The sequence below is a fragment of the Melanerpes formicivorus genome, unplaced genomic scaffold (genome assembly GCF_026170545.1).
Source record: "Melanerpes formicivorus ecotype bairdi unplaced genomic scaffold, bMelFor1.0.p_v2 SCAF_76, whole genome shotgun sequence".
In the NCBI taxonomy this organism is placed as follows: domain Eukaryota; kingdom Metazoa; phylum Chordata; class Aves; order Piciformes; family Picidae; genus Melanerpes; species Melanerpes formicivorus.
Genome location: NW_027142428.1, coordinates 2,525,067 through 2,552,010, shown reverse-complemented (window position 1 = coordinate 2,552,010; position 26,944 = coordinate 2,525,067). Strand labels below are relative to the sequence as shown.

The 26,944-nt window shown below is 46.2% G+C and overlaps 1 protein-coding gene across 7 annotated transcripts in view; it reads right to left on the bottom strand.

The window, feature by feature from the left end:
• The window catches only part of FARP2 (FERM, ARH/RhoGEF and pleckstrin domain protein 2), a 76,805-nt gene that overhangs the window by 16,480 nt on the left and 33,381 nt on the right, over positions 1-26,944 (bottom strand). For 6 of the 7 annotated variants that reach the window (XM_068163958.1, XM_068163955.1, XM_068163957.1 and 3 more), the window contains exons 7-16: positions 25,622-25,736; positions 20,412-20,559; positions 19,474-19,569; positions 18,915-19,078; positions 18,357-18,425; positions 17,239-17,296; positions 16,278-16,518; positions 3,669-3,847; positions 1,816-1,905; positions 273-406 (exon numbers count right to left, since the gene is read on the bottom strand). In XM_068163958.1, the coding sequence (XP_068020059.1) occupies positions 273-406; positions 1,816-1,905; positions 3,669-3,847; positions 16,278-16,518; positions 17,239-17,296; positions 18,357-18,425; positions 18,915-19,078; positions 19,474-19,569; positions 20,412-20,559; positions 25,622-25,736 (1,294 nt within the window). The remainder of the gene's footprint in view (positions 1-272; positions 407-1,815; positions 1,906-3,668; positions 3,848-16,277; positions 16,519-17,238; positions 17,297-18,356; positions 18,426-18,914; positions 19,079-19,473; positions 19,570-20,411; positions 20,560-25,621; positions 25,737-26,944) is intronic. The other variant, XM_068163956.1, reaches the window with a different exon arrangement.

The window sequence follows — 26,944 nt, the reverse complement described above, 5'->3', positions numbered from 1 at the left end:
CATTTCTGAAAAGACTTTTTCCTTCATCCTATGCATGCAGGGATACCAGTGTAAATACAGATTAAATATGGTTTTGACAAGAGGATGGAGGTGGTGGAGTCACCATCCCTGGAGGTGTTTAGGAAGAGACTGGATGGGGTGCCTGGTGCCATGGTTGAGTTGATTACATGGTGTTGAGTGATAGGTTAGACTCAATGATCTCAGAGGTCTTTTCCAACCTGGTTAATTCTATTCTTCTCTATTCCAAAAGCTCCCCCCACTCCAAAGCTTACCAGAGTGACAGCCTTTGCTCAATCTCTTTCAGAAAGCCTCGGTGAAACTCATAAATTGGGTCTATGTTGGAGAAGAGCAAAGTCATCAGGCCCTCGGGCATGGCGTTCTCCTTGAGCACAGCGCTGCGGAACCACTGCCGGAGAGACCAGAAACACTGAGACACCAGAAACTCTGCGACAGACATTCATGGCTAGCATCTAAAGTGTCTGCAGGGATGGAGGGCAAGGGAGAAAGAGGCATGAGGGCAAGGGAGAAAGAGGCATGAGGGCAAGGGAGAAAGAGGCATGAGGGCAAGGGAGAAAGAGGCATGAGGGCAAGGGAGAAAGAGGCATGAGGGCAAGGGAGAAAGAGGCATGAGGGCAAGGGAGAAAGAGGCATGAGGGCAAGGGAGAAAGAGGCATGAGGGCAAGGGAGAAAGAGGCATGAGGGCAAGGGAGAAAGAGGCATGACAACCTGAAAAAGATGCAATTTTGTTTCCTTGCCAACCATCACAAACACGAGGCTTATGATTGGATCTGGGCATAAGCAAGTTCCTTAATGCAATGATGAGATGGTTGGTACCAGCTCTAAATTACAGTCATCACCACATGGCTACCACAGCTGATAGCACACCACTGTCTTCACTTCAGCACAGATAAAACTGCTCCTTCAGAAAACCTGGAGCCCTGTGCAAGTCATTCAGTAGCTGGAGACATCCTGCTGCATATCACATAGCATCATAAAATGGTTTGGGTTGGAAGGGATCTCTGGCAGGGATGTGTGCATTTCAGAACTCCTCTGATATTTCCCCATCTTTGAGGGGATGTGGTGGGAAAGCTGTAAGAGGAGTTTGAGAGAGACAGTACCCACTGAGAGACCTCATCTGAAGGGACTCAAACTTCTCTTAGCTGAAATGAGAACATTAGCTTACAGAAAAGCAACACTCCCAGCATTCAAACATGGAGTGAAGAAACAAAAAGCTCTTCAAGAAAGAGTTTGAAACCCAAACAAGGGTTTGGGAAACCCAAATGACCTCCAAACAGGGACTCACTTGATAATTCTGGGACAAAGGCAGCAAAGAGGAAAGAAAAAAGAAGTAACAGGAAAAGAAAAAAGTCCTCAAACCTCTATGAGCCTTAATACCCTTTGCAATTGCCATCTGCTCGTGCCATCAGAAGGCACACAGACAGAAGCTTCCCAAGGAACAGCACATGGATAATGGCTGGATTACAAACAGAGCTGGCAGCAGTGACTGCCACTGAAACTGAACGCAAAACATTTTTATGCAGTCTCTGTTGACAGCTTTTAGAAGGGAAATGTGCCTAAAACATCAAAATGCCATGAGATGTAGCTGTTGGAATTAATGGTAGAAGCCTACAGGAGGTATCTGCAGTCCCACGTGAGGACCTGCATAACAAGGAAGGTAACAGCTACCTAGCTCACAGATTATGGTTCATCATAGGACTTCCTTTTTCTGCCACCTGGAAGAAATGCCAAGTTTTTCCAAATGACTAATTACTGTTAGGAAGAGGAAAAGCATTAAAGACAATTAAAGCCCCTTACCACTGTGATCACTTCCAGGTCCTTTAAATAGGTCCGTTCGGTAGCAAGGATCTCCTTTGCTATGAAGTAGGCCTTGTCAGTTGGGTAGCGCTGGAAGGACGGGCAGGAATTGGTCAGTATGCAAACAGAACCAGACAATTCTATGACTTGTTTTGCTTGGAAAAGACCTCTAAGATCATCAAGTCCAACCATCAACCTAACACTACCATGTCCTCGAGTGCCATGTCCACATGTTTCTTAAACACCTCCAGGGACAGGGAACTCCACTACCTCCCTGGGCAGCCTGTTCTGATTCCACTCCTGCAGGAAAGAAATGATCTAACAATCTTAGAGGTCTTTTCCAACCCTCATGATTCTATGAAGTAGAATACAGAGAAATAAAGTGTGGACAGCAGTCTGTCAGATACTCCAGAATCTTGGAAAAGACCTCCAAGATCAAGTCCAACCATCAACCAAACACTTCCATGCCCACTAAACCTTGTCCTGGAGTGCCATGTCCGGACATGTTTTGAATGCCACCAGGGACAGTGACTCCACCACCTCCCTGGGCAGCCTGTTCCAATGCTTGACCTGACATTTGTTTTCCATGTAGTCAGGAATGTATGGAGCAACACATACACAGGCACACACTCATTTATTTCTCCTGAGTGCATCTAAAGGCTTGGAGTAGCTGCTGGTTGGACTCGAGGATTTCCAAAGGCCCCATCCAACCTCAGCGATTCTGTGGCTGCAGATTCTCATCATTGCTAACAACCACTCCCGAGATGCTGCAGGGTGGATCAGAAAGCACATGTGAACCACACGCTGACATCTGGCCTTCTCCACCATTCTGAAGAACTCTGGAGACACACAGAGCCTCTCTGATTAAAAAATGCACACCATCAGAGGACAGCATGACGTGGGGCTCCAGCTTTACCACGCGGACCACAGGAGGCTTGCTGCGCAGAGTACACAAGGCTCTTGGGAAGCTCCTGGGAGGCCTTGGTCAGAATTTGTGGACAACCACCACTCACTTCACCTTTCAGAAAAGCTCTGCAGCACTGCAGTGTGCAAGAGGACAAGGGTGTGACAGAGAGGCCTTTGTGATGGTGCTGAAGCACAGAGCAAGGAGCTGAAGCTTGTGTGCTGAGGACTGAAGGTGAAGTGGCCTCCAGAACATGAACATTGGATAATTAGGATTACTCAATGAAAGCAAAGGTGAATACTGAGCTCTACATCAGGGTGATGAAAATCCCACATCATGTTGGGGAGCTGCCAGTTAGAGCAACCACTGCTTACTGGTGGAAGGAAAGCAAAGCAGCCTAGACTAAGGATCAGTACCTAGACATAAGCACATCTTGAAGACACAAAGTTGTTCCTCCTTTGATACCTGTTGCACCTGCAGAAGTCAGGGCCTGTTTCACCCCTCACTTTTTCAAAAGCAAGCCTCAAGCTTCTGCAAGGCCAGACCATTGTTCACCTCTCAGCAGACAGAACAGCCAGCTATGGAGAGAGCAGCTCCACCAATACTTGTTTCCATTCTGGGGTATAAAAGGCAGATTTTGAGCACAGCTCCCTGCCATGCCAGGGCCATTGGCAGGTACTCCTGCTAAAACGGTGGGAGATGAACCCAACAGCAGACACCAAGAGGATCCCTACACCATGAGGGCAGTGGGGACTCCTGCCACAACAGTAAGAGACACACAGACCCAACCAAACCATCAGCACTGGAGTTTATAACACTGACCACAGGACACATCTCTTCTACTACCAAATATAACATCACCACCATTCAGTGCCCAGGCAGCACAGCTCCTCACCTGAAGCCAGCACTTTTCTCTGGATGGAAATTCTCAGTCACATCATTCTCTTACCTTGCGTTTCACTTCATCATCCTCTTCTATCCTGGGACCACCAGCATCACTGAGGACAGGACTCAGAAGAGGAGATGAACCCTGGACAGCTGTGTTCAAGTTCACCTGAAACGCTGGGTTCAAGCCCAGGGGACTCTTCAGCACGAGGGAAGAGAGCTGAGAATGGTCCACTGGCAAGCCTGGGTGGGAAGAAAATGAGAAGATGGAATGGAAAAGGAGAGAAAATGATTTGGAAGACAGAGCATTAATTATCCACTGCTACTGTAAACTCTAATTGCAATCTCATCAAGCAAAAAGGCAAAAGAAGTTAATCCATAGAAGACTTAGGTGTGCACCTCAAAGCAAAGGGGAGTGTTCCCTGTAACCCAGCTGTCACCAGCAGCACAGCAAGGACAAACACCTTCCCAACTGCATCCAAAGGGAAAGGATAAATTGTGCATAACATCCAGGGAAAAGTGCTCCAATCCTTCTGGATTTTGTTGAGCACCAGCAGGGTGGGCAACAGAGGATTGCACTGTGGTAACAAGTTTTTAATCTTTCCTTTTTAAAAGAAGAGTCACTTTCTGCTCCAGGCAAAACCAGGACAGAGTGCTCTGCTACTCTCCACCCCAGAAGTTATGGCTTGTTAAAAATACACTCAGAAAGCAGGGGATCTCCAAAATGGGAGAGGAAATTATGTTGCTATACAAAAAGGGAGCATGAAAGAGATTTCACTCCTGGCTCTTCAAAGTCTAGGAACATTAATTACTGATCTCAAGGGCAAACAGCGCTGTAGGACCAAGCATGAACTGGATGCACACAATCCCCTTGCTGAACAAACCCTGTCTGAAGCAGCAGTAACATGTCCTGCTGTGCTTTAGATCATTAATTGTCAAACTCTTTAGTACAGTTTTATTCCATCTGTGGACCCTCTGGAGTTTTCTAACACACAAGGCACCATTACAGTGACTTGAAGCCTATGGACAGTAGCTGCTCTCCTCTCTTCTGCACCCTGCCTCAAAGCAGCACACAAAGAGCCCTTAGGTCTTCACTGTTCAAGCAGCTCTGCTTTTTGGGACCAAACAAAGGCAACAGACACTCCAATTACTCACAGTATACCCACAAAATTCCTGCCTACCCTCATCTTTTTTGCCTACTGATCTTCCCTATGATAACAGACCAGATTTGTCAGATCTGGGAACTGAATGGGTACCCACCGAGACCTCCAGTATCCAGCACCTTCACCGCACTGCTGGGACACCCTGCCAGGCTCTTAGCCCTCCCCCAGCACCAGCTGTTGTGTGTTACAAGCAGAGAGCAAGGGTTACCTCACCTCACCCAGGCAAACAGGAAAATCAACCAAAAGTGCCAACTCATCACTTCCCAGACTACTTAAAAGTCACCCCAAAAGGCATTAATGACCCCAGCAGCCCCCTCGGGTATCCTCTGTCTCTGAACACAGCCGTGGGACAGGCGTGCTGGAGGAGAAGGAGGAGTAGGAGTGAGGGGCTGCTGGTCTCACTCCTGGCAGGAGCAGCTGCGCTCCCTAGTTCAGGAAGCAGAGGCAGGGCAGCGTGACAAGGGCGAGGGAGCCCGGGCCCGGGCCCGGATTTTCCCACTGACAAATGCAGGAAGCTAAACAGTGCTGCGCTCAGTCACCTGGAAGAGATTCAGATCACTGAGCTGGGAGTTAACCATTCCTGCTCTAGCTGAGCACAGCCATACTGGAGCAGCTTCGTTTCTGCCCCAGCATTTTCTGCATTCCTACTGCTTTTCATAGCAGCATAGCAAAGCAACAGCTTCTGACGTTTGTTTCACCTCTACAGGGACAAGAGTAAACTCTTTTCCATGCTTTTCCATGGCAGGGATGCTGAAACAGCAGCTTCAAACCAAGCTAGAAGCTTACAGGGCTGAGGAGCTTCTTTAAATCCTTGGAATTTAACACAAAGTAGTGGCACTTCCCAGATTTTGTAACTTGAACCGCTTCTGGACAGAGCAAAGGTTCAGGGGAGCAAAAGGGATATACCTTGTGAGTCACAAACTCCACTGCCTGCTCATTTTCACTGAGTTCTGGTTTTTATCACCTCCAACAGCAGAAGCTGGCCATTAAATGCATGTCAAACGCTTGCTCATTTGTATCTGATAGCAAGAGCCCCACTGCCCAGAGCCAGAGGGACTGAGGCCAATGGGAGGCACATTCAGCTCCTTGAGAAGCCTGAAACAATGAGCAGAACTCAGGGAGGTGGTTGAATCCCCATCTCCCTATGTGTTTAAAAGACACAGAGATGTGGTGCTGAGGGACATGTTTTGGAACCAGACTTGGTAGAGTTAATGAGTGGACTTGATGATCTTAAAGGTCTTTTCCAACCCAAACAATTCTAACTCAAGATGCTGAAGCCTTCCTCCTAGCCTGGGAGAGGGCAGATAGAGATGTCTAGTGCATCTCCAGGGACAGGAGTGCCCTTCCTCTGCACACCAACAGCTGGAGGAGGACACTCTGGAGCCTGCTGTTTGTTTCCCTAAGATGAAAATAATAAAGAAGCCAGGAAGGAGCTGTTACAGCTGCAGCTTTTAATATCTGTCAGCTCAAATGGTAAATTCTGCAGAGGGACTTTCCCAGGTTCCTGTGACTTCTGCAATCTGCCTTTTCTAGAAAGGCCTCTGACGTATCAGGGAGCAGCTCAGGTTAGCTTTTGGGATAACATTTGTTCCAATGACTGATACAAACTCCATTCATTGGTGTATGTTGGCAGGTGACACTGCAAGCAGGTACTGAAATTTTCACTCCTGTAATCCAACAGCATTTCTCCACTCGAGCAGCAAGAAGGGAGCTCCCAGTCAAGCAGGTGAGAAGAGCAATTCTCTGTTCTCCTAGGGAAGGATCCATGCAATGGTCAGAGCAGCCATGGCTGCTTTCAACAGCTGTTCAAAGGAGAAAATCCCTTAAAATTAGGTATAAATCACAGAATGGCAGGTTGGAAGGGACCCTAAGGATCATCTGGTCCAACCTTTCTAGGTGATGGTGTAGTTGAAATGAGCTGACCCAGCACCCTGTCAAGCTGAGTCTTCAAACTGTCCAACAGAGGAGACTCCACTGCTTCCCTTGGGAGATGATTCCAATGTCTGGCTGTTCTCATGGGGAGACATTTTTTCTGGACTCCAAAGGGAATCTCCCCAGCAGCAGCTTGTTCCAATCACTCTCTGTCTTTTCCATGGGACTCCTTGTAAGAAGGGAGTCTCCATTCTCCTGGTAGTCACCCTTTGTGTACTGGTCCATGGTAATAAGGTCTTCCCTGAGCCTTCTCTCCTCAAGGCTGCACAAACCCAGCTCTCTCAGCCTTCCTTCACTGGTGCAAAGATCAATGATTTATGCTGACATCAAACCCTGGTGCGCCAAAGTCTTCCCTGCCCCACAAGCAGCATCCTCCTCCAGGTGTATTAAAAGGGACTACTCTTGGAGAAAGATGTTTCCATGTTGCAGCATTCTGCATGGAGAAGAAATTTGTCCTCTGCATGTTAACAACCATCCCAAATTCAGGAGCCTTGCTGTAGGCAGGAGTCAGTTTCCACACAATGACACAGTGAGCGCTCAGGGCTGCAAACCAGACCCTCACAGACAGGACAGCACTCTGTAGGTGACTAATTCCTGCTTTCACAACACACACAAGTGCACTTCACTCAATGCAAGACCAAAAGGTGTCAGTCTGGTGTAATATGCCTCACCCTCAAAGATCTTTTAGAATACTAATACCTCTTAGTAGATTCCACCATGTAGTTACAACCATGTACCCCCAAGCAAACCAAACCAGCTTCATAAAAAGACCAGCATGCATTTGGTGGAGAAAAAACTTACTCAGTGTCACTATAAAGCATTGTAAAAGCTCTGGAGTTTGCATGAACACAGCTATGGAGCTGAGTGAGGACACCAGCCTTATCTGTCACACCTACTGTACAACATTGTCCAACCAGTTTATTATTATTGTTTGTGCTGCCTTCTGTCAAGGTATAAACTCACAAAAGCCTCTAATACATACAACTATGACTGACTACTAATGTTTGTCCACTCTGCTTTGTGCTGAGAGGATCTTCAGTGTACACAGATGTGAAGGTTCGTGCTCAGATTTGGAAGAGAAACGTGTTCAGTGCATTACACAAAACCAGTCACGAGAAGTTCATTAGAGGATTACAGAGCAGCCTTCAAGGCAGCTCCTGTAGCCATCACCTTACCTTGTGTTTTCTTCAAGAGCACTCGAATCCCAGCCCTCTCACTGCCATTATCACACTTAACACACAATTGTTTTCTCTTTTTTCTTTTTCCTCAGTACATCTGTTTAGTGCCCAATATCCCAAATCCATTATTTGCCTTGCAATACAAATCCCAAATCCATTCTTATTTGCCTCTGCAATAGAGCAGAGGCCTTCTCTAACCTGCCAGCCATTTTGCAGGGAAGACATTTCTTTACCCCTTGCAAACTGCAAAGCTATGGGTAAGGGAGGAAAATGTGGGGAAGCCACCACCTGATGTCAATCAGCAATGCAAGAGAGAGAGAGCAAGGAAGCAAGCATACAGCAGCCAGGTGTGATGTCTGACTTGTAATTTACTATGTTAGCATAAACCAGTTTGGGATCCACATTAGGGACAGCAGCAGGTGACACACTAGGGAAATTAAACCACCTTCCTGATCAACCTTTGAGAGTAAAAAGAAACTGATACACAAAAAGTTACAACTATTTTCTGGGAGGGAAAAAACAAACCCAAACAAACAGACCAAAAAAACCCCAAAGAAACAAAGAGAATCACAAAAGGTAAGGAAAAAGGGGGAAAAAAGGAGAACAAGCTGCTAGATTATATCCTGGGCTGCATCAAAAGGAGTGTGACCACAGGATGAGGGAGGTGAATCTGCCCCTCTGCTCTGGTGAGACCCCATCTGCAGGGGTGCATCAAGAGGAGTGTGGCCAGCAGGGGAAGGGAGATGATTGTGCCCCTTCACTCTGCTCTGGTGAGACCTCACCTTGAATACTGCATCCAGTTCTGGTGTCCCCACCAAAAGAAGGACATGGAACTGCTGGTGTGTTCAAAATGAAGTCAAAGTCAATTCTCCCCAATAATGCCTCTGTGCAGGAATGCAAAATGATTTTAGGAAGGGGTGTTCTCAGCAAGTTAACAAGAAAAAAACAAACCATCCAATTAAGCTAGCCCAGAAACCTGCTCAGCAGTAGTACTCAGTACTACTGCCTTTTTAAAGCAAATGCTTATGTGATGCAGGAAAAGAGGATTTACCCACACATTGGTCATTGATTCCTGAGGAGAACCTTCAACCTGGAGAACAAGCAGGCACCTCCAGCCCCTTGCAATAAAGGACACGCTTCCAATAACAGCAAACACGCAGGCGAGAGTTTGAGGGACAGACTCAAGCTTAAAAGAAAACATGTCTCCACCAGAAGGGTAATTCCTGTAATGAAATCTGAATTTCTGCTCCCATCTGTAAAGCCAAGCAAAAGCTCTGCACAAAACAGCAATTTGAAAACCACAACAGCAGGATTTGCCTCAGCTGGGCTCTGCTTTTAACAAAGCAGCACAGGAGGAAAACTGCCTGGAGAAGCCTGATAATAAAACTCTAAGATGCCTTGGCTAGGAGAACAAACATTTATTCTATTTCAAACACAAAGGTAACAAAAAAAAAATGAAGCTAAAAAGCCCATGTTGTAATTTATATAAAAGTTTTCCTTATTTTATTGCATAAACAATTAAAAATGATGAATTAGTACAAATCTGGAGGTTGATAACTGTCGATCTGAACAGACACAAAGATATTAAACACTCCCTCCCCCCCCGACATGTAAATCAATAAAACATTTCCTGTATAAAAGATAAAGTTCAAGAGATCAGTTAAGAATTTCCAGCCCTCTTTGTTTTCTTAACACAATCCTTTCCTGAAAAGAGTAGCACCTATTGATCTGGGGAGTCACTGACCAAGGCAGGCACTGAAAAATGGGGCATTTAAGTCTTTCTGAGCCAGCTGCAGGGCTGGTGCAGGCTCATGGCTGCCACCTCAGCAGCAGCAGGAGGTTTGGTAAATGGATGGCAACACCTTCCCCACAAATCAAGTTCAGTTAACCATGCTCCTACTGTGCAACCTGCAAAGCTACAGCTCACCCAGGGGACTAACCCTACCAGCACCTATGGGCAGGTCATCAGGTGGATTCCATGATAGAGCTTTGGAACTGTAAAGCCTCCCCGTGCTGTGCGGAGCGTACACGTACACCCACGGCATTGTGGCAAGGGCAGTGGAAGAGCTACTGAAAACTACACTGAAGATGGCATTGTTCACTCCATCAACACCTGATCACTAAGGGCTGAGAACTGTTTGCAAAATGACAATAATGGGAATGACTTACCGACAGGTTTGCACCAGAGAGCATAACATCACAGTGGCTTTTATTAGTGTCTCCAAGAAACCTTACCCTCGTCCAGACTTGCAACTCAACAAGAACTACCACCACAGAGTAAGCAAACAAACAAAACCACCCCAAACAAAACAAAACAAAAGCAATACCAAACCACCAATCAAGAGAAAAAAAAATATTTATAATCATACCCCTTGAAATCAACTACATTTAAATACAGACAGGGAAGAGGAGATCAATACTGGGGATTATCCAGCAACTCTGAAATAACTGGAAATGAAAGGAGAAAGTAGAGAGCAGATCAATGTCTCACCCTATTCTGCCCTAATATCAAATACTGGAGTCCTGGGATATATACAACAGGTACTACTTAAATCCTAAGTACTTCAAAAGGCTAGTAATGGTTACTAAGGTTTAGCCTGGTGGTGGATAGGTCAGAGACTATTCTATGACCTGTGTTTTGTGCAAATTAAAGAGTTCCAGTAACTGCATAGGTGAAGGTCAGAGATGCTCTGATATAGTGCTTTACTGTGGTGTCAAGTAATAAGACAAGGGGCAGTGGACACAAACTAGAACACAGGATGTTACACTTCAACATCAGGAGAAACTTCTTTCCTGTGAGGGTGCTGGAGCCCTGGAGCAGGCTGCCCAGGGAGGTTGTGGAGTCTCCTTCTCTGGAGACTTTCAAAAGCCCCCTGGTTCCTTTGTGACCTGCCCAAGGTGACTGTTTTGGCAGAGGGGGTGGACTTGTGACCTTCAGAGGTCTCTTCCAACCCCTAACATTCTGTGATTCTATGATTTAATGGATGTGTTTAGGCACAGAACTGCTGGAAGTGCAAACACACAGGACTACAGGTGCAGATGAAATTATTCACCCAAGACACACATCTCTTAGTGTCTTCCAGTCACACTGCAATGCCCAGGTTGAGCACAGCGTTAAAGCCATCAGCCAAGCACATTTTGAAAAGCCACTAATGGTGACATGCTTCCTATGGCTGCAAGTGTTTGCTAAACCAGAAGAGAGAAGTGGAGGGATGGACAACAGCCCTGTTCCACTGAAAAGCAGGAGCCATGGCTCTGGCATGCTGCCTTCGCTGAGCTACAGCAGCAATGGCTGGTGAAGGCAGTTTGGCGAACAAGCCTGGAAACTCCAGTGGTTCTCCACACTGGCAAAAGATAGCACTAAACCCTGTACCTGGACTAGGATATATACCTATATACAACCCCCCCAGAGCAGGGCAGGAAGCAAATGTGACAGAACATACCTGCAGAAGGGAGGATAGCAGCGGGAGGAGAGGGCAACCACTCACATGCTATGGACAAGTCAAGGTTTGCACCTAGGCTTTCATCTGCTCCTACCACAGCTCCTGAAATTCTTCCTTCAAGGCAAGCATGTATGGAATACTCAACAAAGATGATCTGATTTTTCACATATCATCTCCCCAGCTTTTGTTGCTCAGGGTCTGCAAGGGTCTCAGCTATACAGCTGGCACCAACTCCACATCAGCCAGCACACTACTCACCTTCTTGAAGGAAAACTTATGTGCTCAGGAAAAAAACCCAGAAATCAGTACCAGAACTAAGTGTTAGTAGTATCAACACGGTGGAAAGAAACCAAAGCAAACTGCCAGGAGGAGCACTGAAAGCTTAGCAGCTTTGCTGGCACCTGGAACATAACCACACCACACACAAGCTCACCGACTCCTTTACACTGCCCAAAGAACAACAATACAGAGACACAAAGCCATTCCTTCTCTTACCTTCTCCTGCCACCTCAGGAGACAGCTGGAGGAGAGGAAAACGCCTGGCAGAGCTTTGTTGTTCTAAAACAACTCACAACTGATGCTTGAGTCCACTGCGAAGCACTGAGCCTCCTGCTCCCTTGCTGCTTTTCTCTCCATCTCTAGTGGAAAGTGAATCTGAACTCATCCCTCAGGGGGAAATGGTGAAGAACCTTCTCTCATAGCTTTCTTGCTATAATAAAAACTCTACTTACAAACTACATTTTCTTTTCTTTTGTGCCTATCTGGAAAACCAAAAAGAAAACAACAGAGCTAAGCACACAATGATGTCCTCTGAAGCCACATATCTTGGGAGTGTCAGAATAAGCCCAGAAAGGAACTATGGCAGCTCTATGCTATCAATTAGCAACAGCAAAGATATAAGCAGCAGGCAGCAGGGACACAGGCAGCAGCACTGACCTCTCACACTCACGTGGTGTGCAGTCCCAGCAAGGGCACTGCTGTCTAGGTGCTGGCCAGCATCACCTTTGTGCAACCATCCCAAATTCACATCTAGAGGAGTCAGATGATGTGAAGGATGAGTGTTCCTGGTGACACTCATAACTAAAACCTTTATCTGCACAGCTCCTTAACAGAGTACAGAGCTTCCTCCACCCCATCCTCACCTGTGGATCCACACACCTTGCTCTAAGCTAAAGGACGGAGGTTCTAGTCACTCCCATTCCTTCAGAAAACAAAAGGGGCACTACAACCTCTTACTACTTCTTCCCAAAAATCCCCAAACCCTGAGCTTTAAAATAGCCTATAGAAGATCCATGTCCCTTCTGCACAATGCAGGAAAAAGAGAGAAGATGCCTTCCAAACTGTCTGCAGTGCAGGAGAGTACGTTGGCAAGCCTTCTGTCAGGGCTGCCAAGCATGTTTGTTGAAAATACAGGCAGCTTTTTCCTCAGATGATTTGAAAAGACAGGGAACTTAGTGGGATTTCTTCCCATATGAAGCAATTCTAACACATTGAGAGAGCATGCTTTTGATGGAGGCACAAAACATGAAATAGAGGCAGGGGCAGCTATATAGGAACAGCTGAATCCTGATAATTTTTTTTAAGGATCAACGAAATCAACAACCTTTCTCCAAACCTTTCTCTACACATTTGTCTCCACCAGCTCTAAGGCAGTTGGGAGACAGAGCTCTGCCTTTTTTTAGCTTTTTGAAGTTACATAACATAGTTAGTTGTGGGAAAGAAATCAGACAAACCACCTAAAACCACCACCCTTAAAGGTATCAGCTTTGGACATAACTGAAGACCTTCTCCAAGTGCCAGTTTAGAAATGGCACGTTACACATCCACGACATCATGTCCACAGGCATAAGCAAAGTCACACCAAGAGCCAGAACACACATTCAACAGAAAGAAAAATGAAGCAAAACAACCCCCCTCAGACAGCACTTAAGAACAAAAAGAGCACTCAGACTCCTGGCCATTCCTGGATGTCCAAACTAAGCCTTAGGTTTCTTAATGGAACAGCAGAGATTCCACTCCGTGGTGGGTTGAAGTTTCCCCCCAGCATTAACTTTTAAGCCAGACCAACTCAGTTTCTGCTTGAAACCTGCAACTAAATTTTAAAGGCATAGCCTAAAACTGCCACACAAGGTCTCTTCTAACCTGGCTTATTCTATGTATTGTATGGTAAGCAGGACATCAAAGCAAGTGCTGTAAAGAATAATCACACCTTGGGAAAAACTAAACTAAAAGGAATGATGAGTCTGACTAAAGGAGGTCTGACCTCCTCGTGTTCTATCTGATGTGGAGAGGAATTCCCTTGAAGCTTGAGTTATCAGAGTTTTGAGAAATAATACTAGTTTTCAGATGTTTACATGTTTCAGTAAAGAATGAAGGCCTTTTAAGGATCTATCAGGATGACACAAGCATATATCTAGATGACATTTAAGAAAGCTTATATGGTGTCCCTGTCCATGGCAGGGGGCTTGGAACTAGATGATCTTCGAGGTCCCTTCCAACCCAAATCATCCTATGAATCTATGAATAAGAAGGAGCATAAAGCTACACTAGTAGGTGTCAGCTGCTAATTTTGGAGGCACTGATTGTACAAATGCTGCAAGGGGCTGGAAACTGGGCCACAGGGAACCCCAAAACCAAATGGCTGAAGGAGATGATGCTTTCCATCACAAGGCTTTGATCAGGTGTTGTGTGTTTCAAATTCTTGCTTGGACAAAAGCAAAATACTCTAAACCGCCCCCCCCCCCCCAAAAAAAAGTACTATTAAGAGATGAAGTTCTGAATTTCACCCCTGTAATCCATCAGGTTGGAAGACAAGAAGGACATTTCACCACCTGTACTGTTCCAGCTCAATAAACGTTGCTAAATTAGATGTGACCAGTTCCCTAACTCTCTTCCCACCCACACTATTAAGTTTACAGATCAAGTCTTGTGTCAAAGTCACCTAACTAAAAGTTTAAAAGCAGGGAAGCCCTAGCTGTTGCCTGCAGCATTCATCCATTCCTGATCTCAGTTCCTCAGAAAGGTCACAGCATTTTTCTGAATGCAGCCCACCCTTTAATGTTAAAACTATCACCAGGTTTTTACCCTCACCTGGCTTCCACAGATAAAAGGGCACTTTTAGGAGTTAATCTCTAAGCAGTTTTATGCAGGGTGATTAAACAAAGCAAATGAAGGGAAGGCAAAATGCAGTGGGGATGCTTTTAAGAGTCTGCGCAGTGCTGCAGGACAGAAGAGTATTTGTTTGTTGCTGGACTGCTGAAGGCACTCCTAAGTCAGATACTACAACGATTGTCTTCACAAGAAGTTTTGGTGATTGCTGCTTTCATTTGGTTGCGTGCCCATTCCTCCTCCTAAACTGCCACCTAGGTTATTTGCTCTTTGAAGTACACCACAGACATGTTGTGCAGGTTGATATTGTAAAACTTGCCTCTTCACAGCCAATTTGAAGACTGTCCATTTTTTGGTTTTGATTGTGGAAACAAAAACCCACCTCAAAACAAGGACTCTCAGTGCAGGACAGGAAAACAGCTGGATGCAGCTGCTTGTTCACAAGCACGTGGCAAAAAGGGGCCGCTGCATTTTGGGTGCTGGAACAGACTACCATATCAAACCCTGACAGATACATTTCTAGCCAAAGAAGTCCTTCAATGCACTGTCATTTGTGATGTCTGCATGAGCCAGCTGATGACATTTAACTTCCCTGCAATCAGTGGGTTTTCCTAAATGCAGTGTTTTGAGAGCATCACAGCCTGCTATAACACATTCTGGTTGCAGTGTGATGGCACAGAATGCAGCACCAAAGCTAGGATGCTTTGCGAGCAACTGAAGCAAAATAATCATTCTTGTTAAGTTGTTTAAAATCCAGCTACTGGATTAGAGTTTTCTTGCTTAAAGTGACCGGCATCGCACCCTTTGGACTTCTAAGCCTGAAGAGTGTAGAGGGATCCATCAGGAAAGTCAGGAGTCCCTCAATTGACATGTGCCTTCTCTGCCCAGTCTTCCTGGCTCAGGTTTTTTAAATTATTCTGAAAGTCAAAAGCAAAGTTCTCGCTGGTGGCTTGAGCAAAAGGGTTGCTGAAGAACAGGTTTACATCCAGCGGCGCAGCATTTTCCGAGTCCCAGGAGTCTGTGTCTGTGCTGCTGGAGTCTTCTGTGGTGGTAGGTGGGTAGCTCAGCTGCTCCAGCTGGTCAATGATGTCCGTGAACTGGAAGGCTGAGCTGGACTCCGAGCGGATGGAGTAGGCAGGGAAGTTCACCATGGAGCTGGCCTCTGAGTGGTTGGCGGAGCTGTAGGCGTGCAGGGAGCAGGTTCCATTCAGCGGCAGGTTGGTGAGGGAGCTGCTCCCCGAGCGGTTGTTGAGGAGCGAGCTTGTTTCGGATGGGCTCAGCAGACTCTGCATCCTGCTTGCTTGGGCTTTCACCTCAAACAGCTCTGAGGTACCTGATGGTCTGTCATTGCCATTGAAATCGCTCCCTTCCTCGAATTCAAACTCATCCTCCACGTTCATATCTACAGCTTCGGTGGAGTATCTGTCAGGGCTTGACTGAGCAGAGCCTGTGTGCCGCTGGAGGGGGTCTGCAGCGAAGCCAGGAGACTCTGGCACACGCTTAGAAAAATCAGAGCCCTTCCTCTCTAATCCACTGTACACATAGGAAAATGCCTCAGACCCCCCAGCAAAAAAGGAAATGTCTGCTGGGTCGTCATCAATGAACTCCTCTGAGACCTGCAACTGGGAATTTGCCAATGGGAAAAGCAGGGCACCCCGACTGCCCTGCTGATGCTTTGGTTCAGCAACAAAAGCACCTGTGGTAAAGTCATCCTCATCATTGTCATTTTTACACACAGCAGCCCTGCTCTCGACACTGCTCCTCTCTACATCTAGATCTACACCACAACCACTCTCAACAACAGGACAAGCAGTGTTACAGTTTCCTGCAACACTACCAAACCCAACACCTTGGAGCATGGGAGATCCAGGCTGCTGCATCAGCTTCCTTCCCACTTCTTCTGCTGGGGCTGCAGTGTTTTTGTCTGGAATCCTTGTGTGTGGCACTCGGGGCTCCAATGAGGAAAGGTTGGTTTCTGCTAAGATGGTCAGGACAGGAGCAGAAGTGGACGATGAGTGAACTGAGTGGAAGGGGGCAGCAGCTGAGGCAGGAGACCCTGGGGTTCTCAAACCCTCAGTGAATGGGACACTCTAAGAGGGGAAAAACACAAAAAAAAGCAGAAACAGACAAATGAAAATATTTTTATAATACATAAAAACAAAGGCAACATCCAGTTCCTGATGCAGAAGGGATAAGTGCTTCCAAGGAGCTCACGACACAGCAAACCAAACATTGTGTACAAAAGCAGATCCAGCAGCCCTAGTAAAGGGCAGGATTTTTCCCCCCCCCCCCCTGAATTCCAGTAATTGGATAGAAAATTAAACCCAGGTATTTTATAGCCTCTGCTGAAAAAGCATCCACAAGGGAAAGTAACATAAAGTGACAGCAAAATCCCGTGTTGCCTCCTTAAACTCTGACATGTTGAACAAGAACATCCAGTGAAATGTTTGTTTCTTACCACTGACTGTAGAAAGAATCTATACAATCAACTCAAGACTTGCACAGAAAGCAGTTAGAGAGTACCTGAAGACAAACTAATCCTCTGAAGTAGTAACATACTACAAAGTAAAGCAGATTTGCTTCAGTTCAGCTGAACTCTGAAAATATTATTCACTTTAGCCTCCACTGGCTACAGCTATCAGAACTGATACCACCCACAGAAAGAAGAAAGCTGCAGCAGGGACAAAGATCAAACAGTAAAAGCAACTCCAGACAAACATGTCACTTGGAGCACCTTTCCCTCACTACCACCTCAGGAAGCTGGCTGCCAGCTGCCCTGGCTGCAGTGTAGAGGGTGCTGCAGAACTGACCTGTTTTGGCACGTCTGTGTTGGAAGTGCGAGTGGATGCTCTGGCTCTGCTGTGCCTCCTGCAGAACAGAGAGCATCCTGAGTTTCCAAGACATGAATCAGCCTTCTCCCTTCCCTACTGCCACCCTAGTGGCCAACTGAAACATCTCAAGCTGTGTTTTATCGTGTTCTGTTAATAATTAGGTCAAAATTTTAGAGGCCACAAGAGCTGTAAATTAAGTAAGAAATGCACAGAAAAAGGAATCAAGATAGATTCTTCATACCACTGAAGGAAAACTCAAGAGCAACTTGAGGCAGAAGCATATACAGCACACTTAATTTAACAACTTCTTTTGTCGTCAGTACAGAGATCTACAAATGAATGGCTTCAAACCCAGAATGAGTTAATGTGCATCAAAGTTGTAAATTGCTTGTAAAAGAGTCAACCCTGTAATCTGTGGGTTAAAAAAATTCTCTGTGCCACACCCCAAAAAGTGGTAGCCTGCATCACACTCATGGTTAGATTCATTCCATGTCAACAGCTTACTAGAAAAGCAATCTCTCCTACAGAAAAGCAGCTCAACTGGAGTCCAAGACATAAAAAAACATTAATTAATAGTAATTAATGCAAACTATTGAGTTCCTATAATCTTTCAGGTGAAAGGGGTATGAAGAGTTTAGACAAGGTGGTTTCATATCAAAGCAAGTAAAGGACAATTTCATAATGAAAATGCAGATTCTTAATTTAGTGATGTGCTTAGAAATGACTATTTAAGGTCAGACTTGCAGATTTCAAGTGCCCTCATACTGATTGCTTCCATCTCTGCAGTGAGGTACAGACAAGTCCCCATTAAACCTTTGAGACATAGCACTTTTTTAGACAGCTGAGTCACACAGTGCCCACAGACTGTAAAATGCAACACTGAAACTTTCCTAAGCTTCTTTCCAGCAGCACTAAATTACAATGTTTTTTTGAAATACAGCCCAACTACTTCAGACTTGAGGTAGACCTCAGTAACTGAGAAGTCAGCACATGATCATACCTTCTCCAAGTATCATGGAGAAACACTCACATTTAGGAAATAAGGGCACCATGGAGGGCTCAGCTACATTTCACCTCCCCAAATTAAGGGCACTTACCTCTCATATGGAGTTTTCTTCATCCCACTGTCCTTAATATAATCCACTAGTTGCTTCTGTGTTCGTCCACTGTGAACCCACAAAAGTACAAATGTTATCAGAGAGTCACAGAATGGCTTAGGTTGGAAGGGATCTCAGAGATCATTCACTCCAACCTCCCCACCACAGGCAAGGATGCCTCTCAGTCAGACTCGGCTGTTCAAGGCCTCATCCAACCTGGTCTTGAATACCACCAGTGAGGAGGCATCCACAACCTCTCTGGGCAACCTATTCCAGAGTCTCACTATCCTCATACTGAAGAACTTCTTCTTAAGATCCAGTCTAAACCTCCTCTCCCTCAGCTTCAAGCCATTCCCCCTTGCCCTGTCACTAGACACCCTTACGAAAAGTCCCTCTGCAGCCTTCCTGTAGGTTCCTTTCAGGTGCTGGAAGGCAGCTATAAGGTTGAGTGAATGAGAATCATAGATAGAATGACTTCAGAATGCTTTTTCCTGTTGATCTTGTCTCCTTAAGATAGAAGGAATTAAGCTTTAAAACATCTGTGATGTTTCTCCCTACCTGTATCTGAATGATGACCCTCTGGTGAAGAACACTGCTTTAGCCTTTGGCTTTGGCTGATCAAAGAGCCTAAAGAAGGTGTGATATTCAACACAGATTTTCCAGAAGTTCTTACACTCATCTCTACTTCCCATAAGAAACTCCAGTGTGTCTTGGTAGGGGCCCTGGGAATAAAACATGAAAGTTAGGTAGCACATAAAACAGCAAGGCAGGAGAAAAGGAGAGTGAAAGAAGTGCCACCAAATAGGCTGAACTAGTGAAAGAAGTGCCACCAAAAAGGCTGAACTGCTGCATCTTAGAGATGCTAAGTCCTGGGTTCATTTTTATTCTTCTGTCTTACAGGTACACATTTATGGCTATGTCCAGGAGAAGCTGAGGCTGCCATGTGAAACCTACAAATCTAAGACAACAGACATGGGGTGGGAAAAGTTTTTACTCGAATGATGAAGCCCAGCATTCCCCACTGAAGTTGTTTGATAAAATTCCAAACTCCAGAATTTTTAGTAATAAAATGAAATATATTTTACACTGGCCAGCCCACTACTGGAGTGAAACTTACACAGACCTCTGGGTGGAGTTTAATAAGGAATCTTTTCCTCTTGAAGCTAAGTTTCCGGACCTTCGACCAGTTGAATGTATTGATTTTGGTGTTGCCCTGAATTGAAAGAGCAACAGTTAAACCCAGTTAAAACAGTTAAACAGTGATTCTGTGGAACGCTGGCAGGTGTTTCAGAAGTAAGAGCAGCAAACAAACCTCTGTTCTGAGTATATGAACACGTGCATGTGTGTACACACCACCCCAAAACCCTATTGGGTTTTTACTTCTAGTAACAGTAACATCCATTCATCACAACAATCCAAAGTGATTTGGAGAACAAAGAATTGTTCTCTAGTGCAAAGTGATTAAAACCAAAGGAGTACACTGGTTTTAAGGAAAGTGAAAAGAATTCCTTCCTAATCTCCAGTCTAAATCTCCCCTCTTCCAGCTCAAAGCCATTGCCCCTCATCCTATCACTACAAGCCCTTGTGAAAAATCCCTCCCCAGCTTTCTTGTAGCCCACTTCAGTACTGCAAGGCTGCTGTATGGTCTCCCCAGAGCCTTCTCTTCTCCAATCTGAACAGTCCCAATTCTTTCAGCCCATCCTTTGATGCTCTCCTTTGTCTACAAAGGACAAAGAGGCATTGGAATCATCTCCCAAGGGAAGCAGTGAAGTCCTCTCTGCTGGACAGTTTGAAGACTCAGCCTGACAGGGTGCTGGGTCAGCTCATTTCAACTACACCATCCCCTAGAAAGGTTAGACCAGACGATCCCTTCCAACCTGTCGTTGTGCGATTCAAACAGTATTTTGGGTGCTTCAGTGGTGCTCCCTTGAACATTAAAAATTGCTAAGTTTTGAAATAATCAGAGATACCAGAAGTGAAAATGAAAGACTGAGTCCTAAGAGCTGCTAATGGAAGGACAGAGCCACACATGCAAGCCCTCCCCTTCTTGCTTACCTGGAACACCAGCACACCCATGTGTGAAACAGCCAGGCTGATTTTGGTACCCTCGCGGTCAGAGGCAAGGTGAAACCTGATGCCATACATCTCCAGTTTGCGAGCAATTTCAAGCACTTGAAAGTCTGATTCAGCAGGAGTTTGACCCCTATAATGAAGAAGAACAAGAAATAAAGTTTTAAGAACAATCCAATTCTGTGACATTGCCAGGTCAGCGCATTTCAGTCTGAATTCGGGCACTACAGGAGATTTCTTTCTCTCTGATCTAGTTGAGTAGCTTCACTCCAAGTAAAGTCAAAAACCACTCCAAGTCAAAAAAAAAAACCAACCCTCCAAGTAAAGTAAAAAACACTCCAAGTTAAAAAAAATCCTCTCCAAGTAAAGTAAAAAACACTGAAACTTCAGTAATAGAAGCAATATGCAACAGCAGTAGATGACCAGTCTAAAATGCACCCCATAGACTGAGGTGACATTAACCAGTTCAGAGATTAACTAGCTGAGATTTTCCACTTGAAGAACAATAAGGTTGAACAAATCCCAGTTTGATCCAGGAAGCTCCATCTTCTGCTTGTTTGTACACACATTAAGAAGGTAAAAATGACAGATGGAAGAGCACCAGGGCCAGCACAACAGAAACAAAGCAAATATTGCCATGGGATGCCCCATTTCAGAAGGGGTTTCAGGACTACCTCAGAATTATTAAAATCACAGAACTGCTGGGGTTGGGAGAGGCCTTTGAGATCAAGTCCAACAACTCACCTAGAGCTCACAACCCCACCACTGCTGCTAATCCACTGCCACTAAACCACATCCCTCAGCCCTATATCGAGATGTCTTTTAAATACCTCTAGGGATAGTGACTGCACCACTCCCCCGGGCAGCCTGTTGCAGTGCCCAAGAACCCATTCTGTGAATCATAGGATCACAGAATGCCTCAGATTGGAAGGGACCTCAGAGATCATCCACTCCAACCTCCCTGCCATGGGCAACAGGAATGCTTCTCCACCAGACTCTGCTGCTCATGGCCTCATCCAGCCTGGCCCTGAACATCCCCAGGGAGGAGGCATCCACAACCTCTCTGGGCAACCTGTTCCAGAGTCTCACCATGCTCATACTGAGGAATTTCTTCCTCAGATCCAGCCTAAACCTACTCTCCCTCAGCTTCAAACCATTCCCCCTTGTCCTGTCGCTAGACACCCTTATGAAGAGTTCCTCTGCAGCCTTCCTGTAGGATCCCTTCAGATACTGGAAGGCAGCTCTAAGGTCCTCCCAGAGTCTTCTCTTCTCCAGGCTGAACAACCCCAGCTCCCTCAGCCTATCCTCATGGCAGAGGTGCTCCAGCCCTTGGATCATCTTTGTGGCCCTCCTCTGGACTTGCTACCACAGTTCTATATCCCAGATCTGCTCTCCTCAAGCTTATGACTCAAAGAACAGTGCATCTCCAACAGAAAATTCTCAGCCCTGCCTGTCAGGGTGTCTTCTTGCACACATCCTGCCTGTGCTCCCATAAGGAACAGTCTGGAGCAGGGGCAGTGGGGAGCAGTGTTGGCAGCCCCCGCTGCACCACAAATGGTTACACACCAGCAGCAGTTTCAAAGTCATTACCCTCAGATGTTTGCTGCAGACTAATCTGCACAGACCAGTCTGAAAGCAATCTGGTCTAATTTTGTTCATCCATTAAGCAGATAAATCTGCTTAATCTTCCCCAGGTCACTGGACAACAGAGTCCCTATTACAAGCACTTTGCAGCAAAAACTGTTGTCAGTGCAATAGGAGTTGAAGCACAGAGTTTCCTTACATACCTCCAACTAGATGAACCCTGGGGCTATGTTAAAATATTGATCCCAAATCAATGCTGTTAAATGCCAGGTGGCTTACAGAGCATTTAAACCCAGGGATTAAGAGAGAATTGGAGAGATGAACTCAAAAAGCTGCACGTGGAGAAACTGTTTAGAGTAGGTAGCAAGCTCAAGTTGTAGTTTTTCCTCTAATTTACAAACTGAAAGAATTTAAATCATGGACAAGTAGACTAGCAAGCTGTGAAAGGGCATGAGGGTAACAGAAAATCTATGTAGAAATCTATTAGATCACCTATTTCTTTCCTGATTTATGTATGCAGATACTCCCAACAAAACAACCCTGGCCATCTAAAGGCAAATAAATCATTCTCTTGAATTCTGAGCTACCCTCACCCCACAGCAAGCATTCTGCTTGCAGGAAGGCAGCAGACTTTCTGTTTGGGGTGTCTGGGCTGCCAGGATTGACCTAATTGTGGCCTTTCAGTATCTGAAGGGGGCCTACAGGAAGGCTGGGGAGGGACTTCTCAGGATCTCAGGTAGTGATAGGACTAGGGGGAATGGAATGGAGCTGGAGGTAGGGAGATTCAGGCTGGATGTGAGGAGGAGGTTCTTCACCATGAGAGTGGTGAGACCCTGGAATGGGTTGTCCAGGGAGGTGGTTGAGGCCCCGTCCCTGGAGGTGTTTAAGAGCAGGCTGGATGAGGCTCTGGCCAGCCTGATCTAGTGTGGGGTTTCCCTGCCCATGGCAGAGGGGTTGGAACCAGATGATCCTTGTGGTCCCTTCCAACCCTGAATGATACTATGATTCTATGATTCTAGGATTGAACTGCACCACCAGCAGTGCACCACCTTCGAAACACAACCTGGTTTTTTTAATCAACTATAGCAATAAGTAAATTTAACTTAGGCTCTTGCTGAAGAATCTATAATGTGGCTAAGTAATGTGTTATCCTGTGGATAAGGGAAGACCCCCTGATGTCATCTACCTGGACTTGTGTAGAGCATGTAACACCGTCCCGTGTGACATCCTGGTCACCACCTCAAGTAGGGACTTGAGGGGTGGAGCACTGGCAGGAGAAGGAATTGGCTGGGTGGCCACACCCAGAGAGCTGTGTTCAATGGCTCAGTGTCCAAATGAGGACCAGTGACAAGTGGTGTCCCTCAGGGGTGGGTACTGGGACCAGCGCTGCTTAACATCTTTGTCAGCAACATGGACAGTGGCACTGAGGCACCCTCAGCAAGTTTGCAGATGGCACCAAGTTGTGTGCCCCAGCTGACATGCTGGAGGGAAGGGATCCATCCAGAGGCACTTGGACAGGCTGGAGAGGTAGGCCCAGGCCAAGCTCATGAAGTTCAATAAGGCTAAGTACAGGGTCCTGCACCTGGGTTGGAGCAGTCCCAAGCACAAATAAGGGCTGGGTGAGCAGTCTGGAGGAGAAAGACTTGAGGATGTCAGTTGACAAAAACATCACCATGAGCCAGCAATGGTCACTGGCAGCCCAGAAGGCAGCTGCTTGCTAGGCTGCATGAAAAGCAATGTGAGCAGCAGGGAGGGGATTCTGCCCCTCTGCTCTGGTGAGACACCACCTGGAGTACTGCAGCCAGTTCTGGTGTGCTCAGCACAAGAATAACATGGAACTGTTGGAGAGGGTCCAGAGGAGGGCCACGAGCATGATCAGAGGGCTGGAGCACTTCTCCAGTGGGGACAGGCTGAGGGAGTTGGGGCTGTTCAGCCTGGAGAAGAGAAGGCTCTGGGGAGACCTTAGAGCAGCCCTCCAGTAACTGCAAATAAAATGCACAAATAAAAATGTGCCTGCATGAAGATGAGAAGAGAAGAAGCATTTTGTCCCTTTAACTGCACTGTGCATGGGCAAGAAGGAGATGAATGCTCAAGCTCCATGTTTCTGCTTACTCCCTGTACCAGAAATGAGAAAAAATCTGTCTGCATACTGACAAAGGACAGGACCTTCACAGCTGCTAAAAATGGAGAAGAGTGGCCAACACTGCCTGAGTGAGGGACAAGAGAAGGGATGTGTAAGGAAGTTGCAGCTATTTTTAGGGCTGGAGTGCTTCCAAAATTACATCTCTCCACCAGAATTGTTTCCAACAAAGCAGGAGGATTTCAACTGTGTGTCTGAAGTACTAAAGTAGTGCTAAGGCTGGCTTATCACCTTTCTAAACATGTGCCTGCTATGCCATGCTTTTATTTGTACTATGGCTTGAAAGTGCATCTCTAAACCACTGCTTTGAAATAAGAAAGCAGCCCTGCAGACAAGGACTTGAGGGTGCAGGTGGATGAGAAGCTGGACATTAGCCAGCAATGGGCATTTGCAGCCCAGAAGGTCAATGGCATCCTGGGCTGCATCAGAGAATAGAAGAGAATAGAAGAGAATAGAAGAGAATAGACGAGAATAGACGAGAATAGACGAGAATAGACGAGAATAGAAGAGACCAGGTTGGAAGAGACTTTTGAGATCATTGAGTCCAACCTATCATCCAACACTATCTAATAAACTAAACCATGGCACCAAGCACCCCATCCAGTCTCTAGAGGAGAGACTCCTCTCTAGAGAAGAAGGTACTCCTCCCTAGAGAAGTCACTCAGAGGAGTGGCCAGCAGATGGAGAGAGGTGATCCTACCACTTTGCTCTGCTCTGGTGAGACCTCACCTGGAGTACTGTGTACAGCTCTGGAGCCTGCAACACAGGAAGGACATGGACCTGATGGAGCAGGCCCAGAGAAGGGCCATGAAGATGATCAGCAGGCTGGAGCACCTCTCCTACAAGGACCGGCTGAAGGAGCTGGGGTTGTTCAGCCTGGAGAAGAGAAGGCTCTGGGAAGATCTAATAGCAGCCTTCCAGTACCTGAAGGGGGCTACAAGAAGGCTGCAGAGGGACTGTTTCCAAAGGGCTGTAGGGATAGGATGAGGGGCAATGTTTGAATTTAGAGGAGATTTAGATTGAGGGGTGGGTGTCAAGATAAAGGAGCCAGTCTCTTTTCAGTGGGGTCCTGTGACAGGACAAGGGGCTGTGAATACAAGCTGGAACGCAGTAAATTCCACCTCAGCATGAGGAGAAACTTCTTTACTGTGATGGTGCCAAAGCCCTGGAGCAGGCTGCTCAGAGAGGTTGTGGAGTCTCCTTCTCTGGAGAATCAAGACCTATGTGGATGTACTCCTGTGTAACCTGCCTTAGGTGATCCTTCTCTGGCAGGGGGGGTGGACACAATGGTCTCTGGAGGTCCCTTCTAAGCCCTAACATCCTGATTCTCTTGCTGTATCCAACTTATTTTGCTCAGTGTAACTGGTATTTAATTTACACCACTTTAACATCATCCTATCATACAGCATGCACAACCTTCACAAAGGAGTATCCACCAGGGCGGGTGATGTATACATCACCCCTCACTTACACATGCTTTCTGTGGAACTCCAGAATCTTTCCTTCAATTCTCTCCTGGTTTGGCAAATACTGATTTGTTTTAAGGTGTTCTCGATCCTCTGCTTCATCGAAATCCCCAATTTCAGCTATGGCAGAAGACAAAACACTGTTAGAGCAAGGAAAAAGAACCAAACAATAGAGAAGCACAACGACAGAAAGCATTCCAGTGTTTGAACATCATTTGGAAAATTCAGACTGCTTTACAACCTAATATGTGAGTCTTCTAGAAGATTTCTGAGGTGGTCTAAACACTAAGCCCCACGAGGAGAGGCTGAGGGAGCTGGGATTGTTTAGCCTGGAGAAGAGGAGGTTCAGGGGAGACCTTAGTGCTCTCTACAACTACCTGAAGGGAGGCTGTAGCCAGGAGGGAGTTGGTCTCCTCTCCCAGCCAAACAGCACCAGAGGGCACAGTCTCAAGCTGTGCCAGGGGAAGTTCAGGCTTGAGGTGAGGAGAAAGTTCTTTGCAGAGAGAGTTGTTAGCCATTGGAATGTGCTGCCCAGGGAGGTGGTGGAGTCACCGTCCCTGGAGGTGTTCAAGAGGGAAATGGACGTGGCACTTGGTGCCATGGTTTAGTCATGGGGTCTGTGGTGACAGGTTGGACTTGGTGATCTTTGAGGTCTCTTCCAATTTTGGTGATTCTGTAAGCATGTCTTCCTCACCTCATATCAAAGCATGAGGTTTCAGGTTAATTTTTCTAAATACATGTAAAATAGTTATGGACAAGCCTGCTTGGGAAGCCAAAAATGAACAGATAGTACACAGAGAAAGCAGCATTATGTGACTGTAAGTCTGCATCTTGAGTTTTGGTCTCCCCATCACATTTCCATGCCTTTCAGAAATGATGTTGTGGATTTCATCATATCATAAAATGGCTTAGGTTGGAAGAGACATCAGAGATCATCTACTGCAACTCCCATGCCATGGGCAGGGACACCTCTGAACTAGACTTAGCTCCTTAAGGCCTCATTCAGCCTGGCCTTGAACACCACCAGGGAGGAGGCATCCACAACATCTCTGGGCAGCCTGTTCCAGACTCTCATCACTCTCATACTGAAGAACTTCTTCCAAAGATCCAGTCTAAACCTCCTTTCCCTCAGCTTCAAACCATTCCCCCTTGTCCTTTTGCTAGGCACTCTTATGAAAAGGCCCTCTCCAGCCTTCCTGTTGGCTTCTTTCAGGTACTGTAAAGCTGCTATAAAGTCCCCCCCAAAGTCTTCTCTTCTCCAGGCTGAACAACCCCAGCTCCCTCAGCCTATCCTCACAGCAGAGGTACTCCAGCCCTTTGATCGTCTG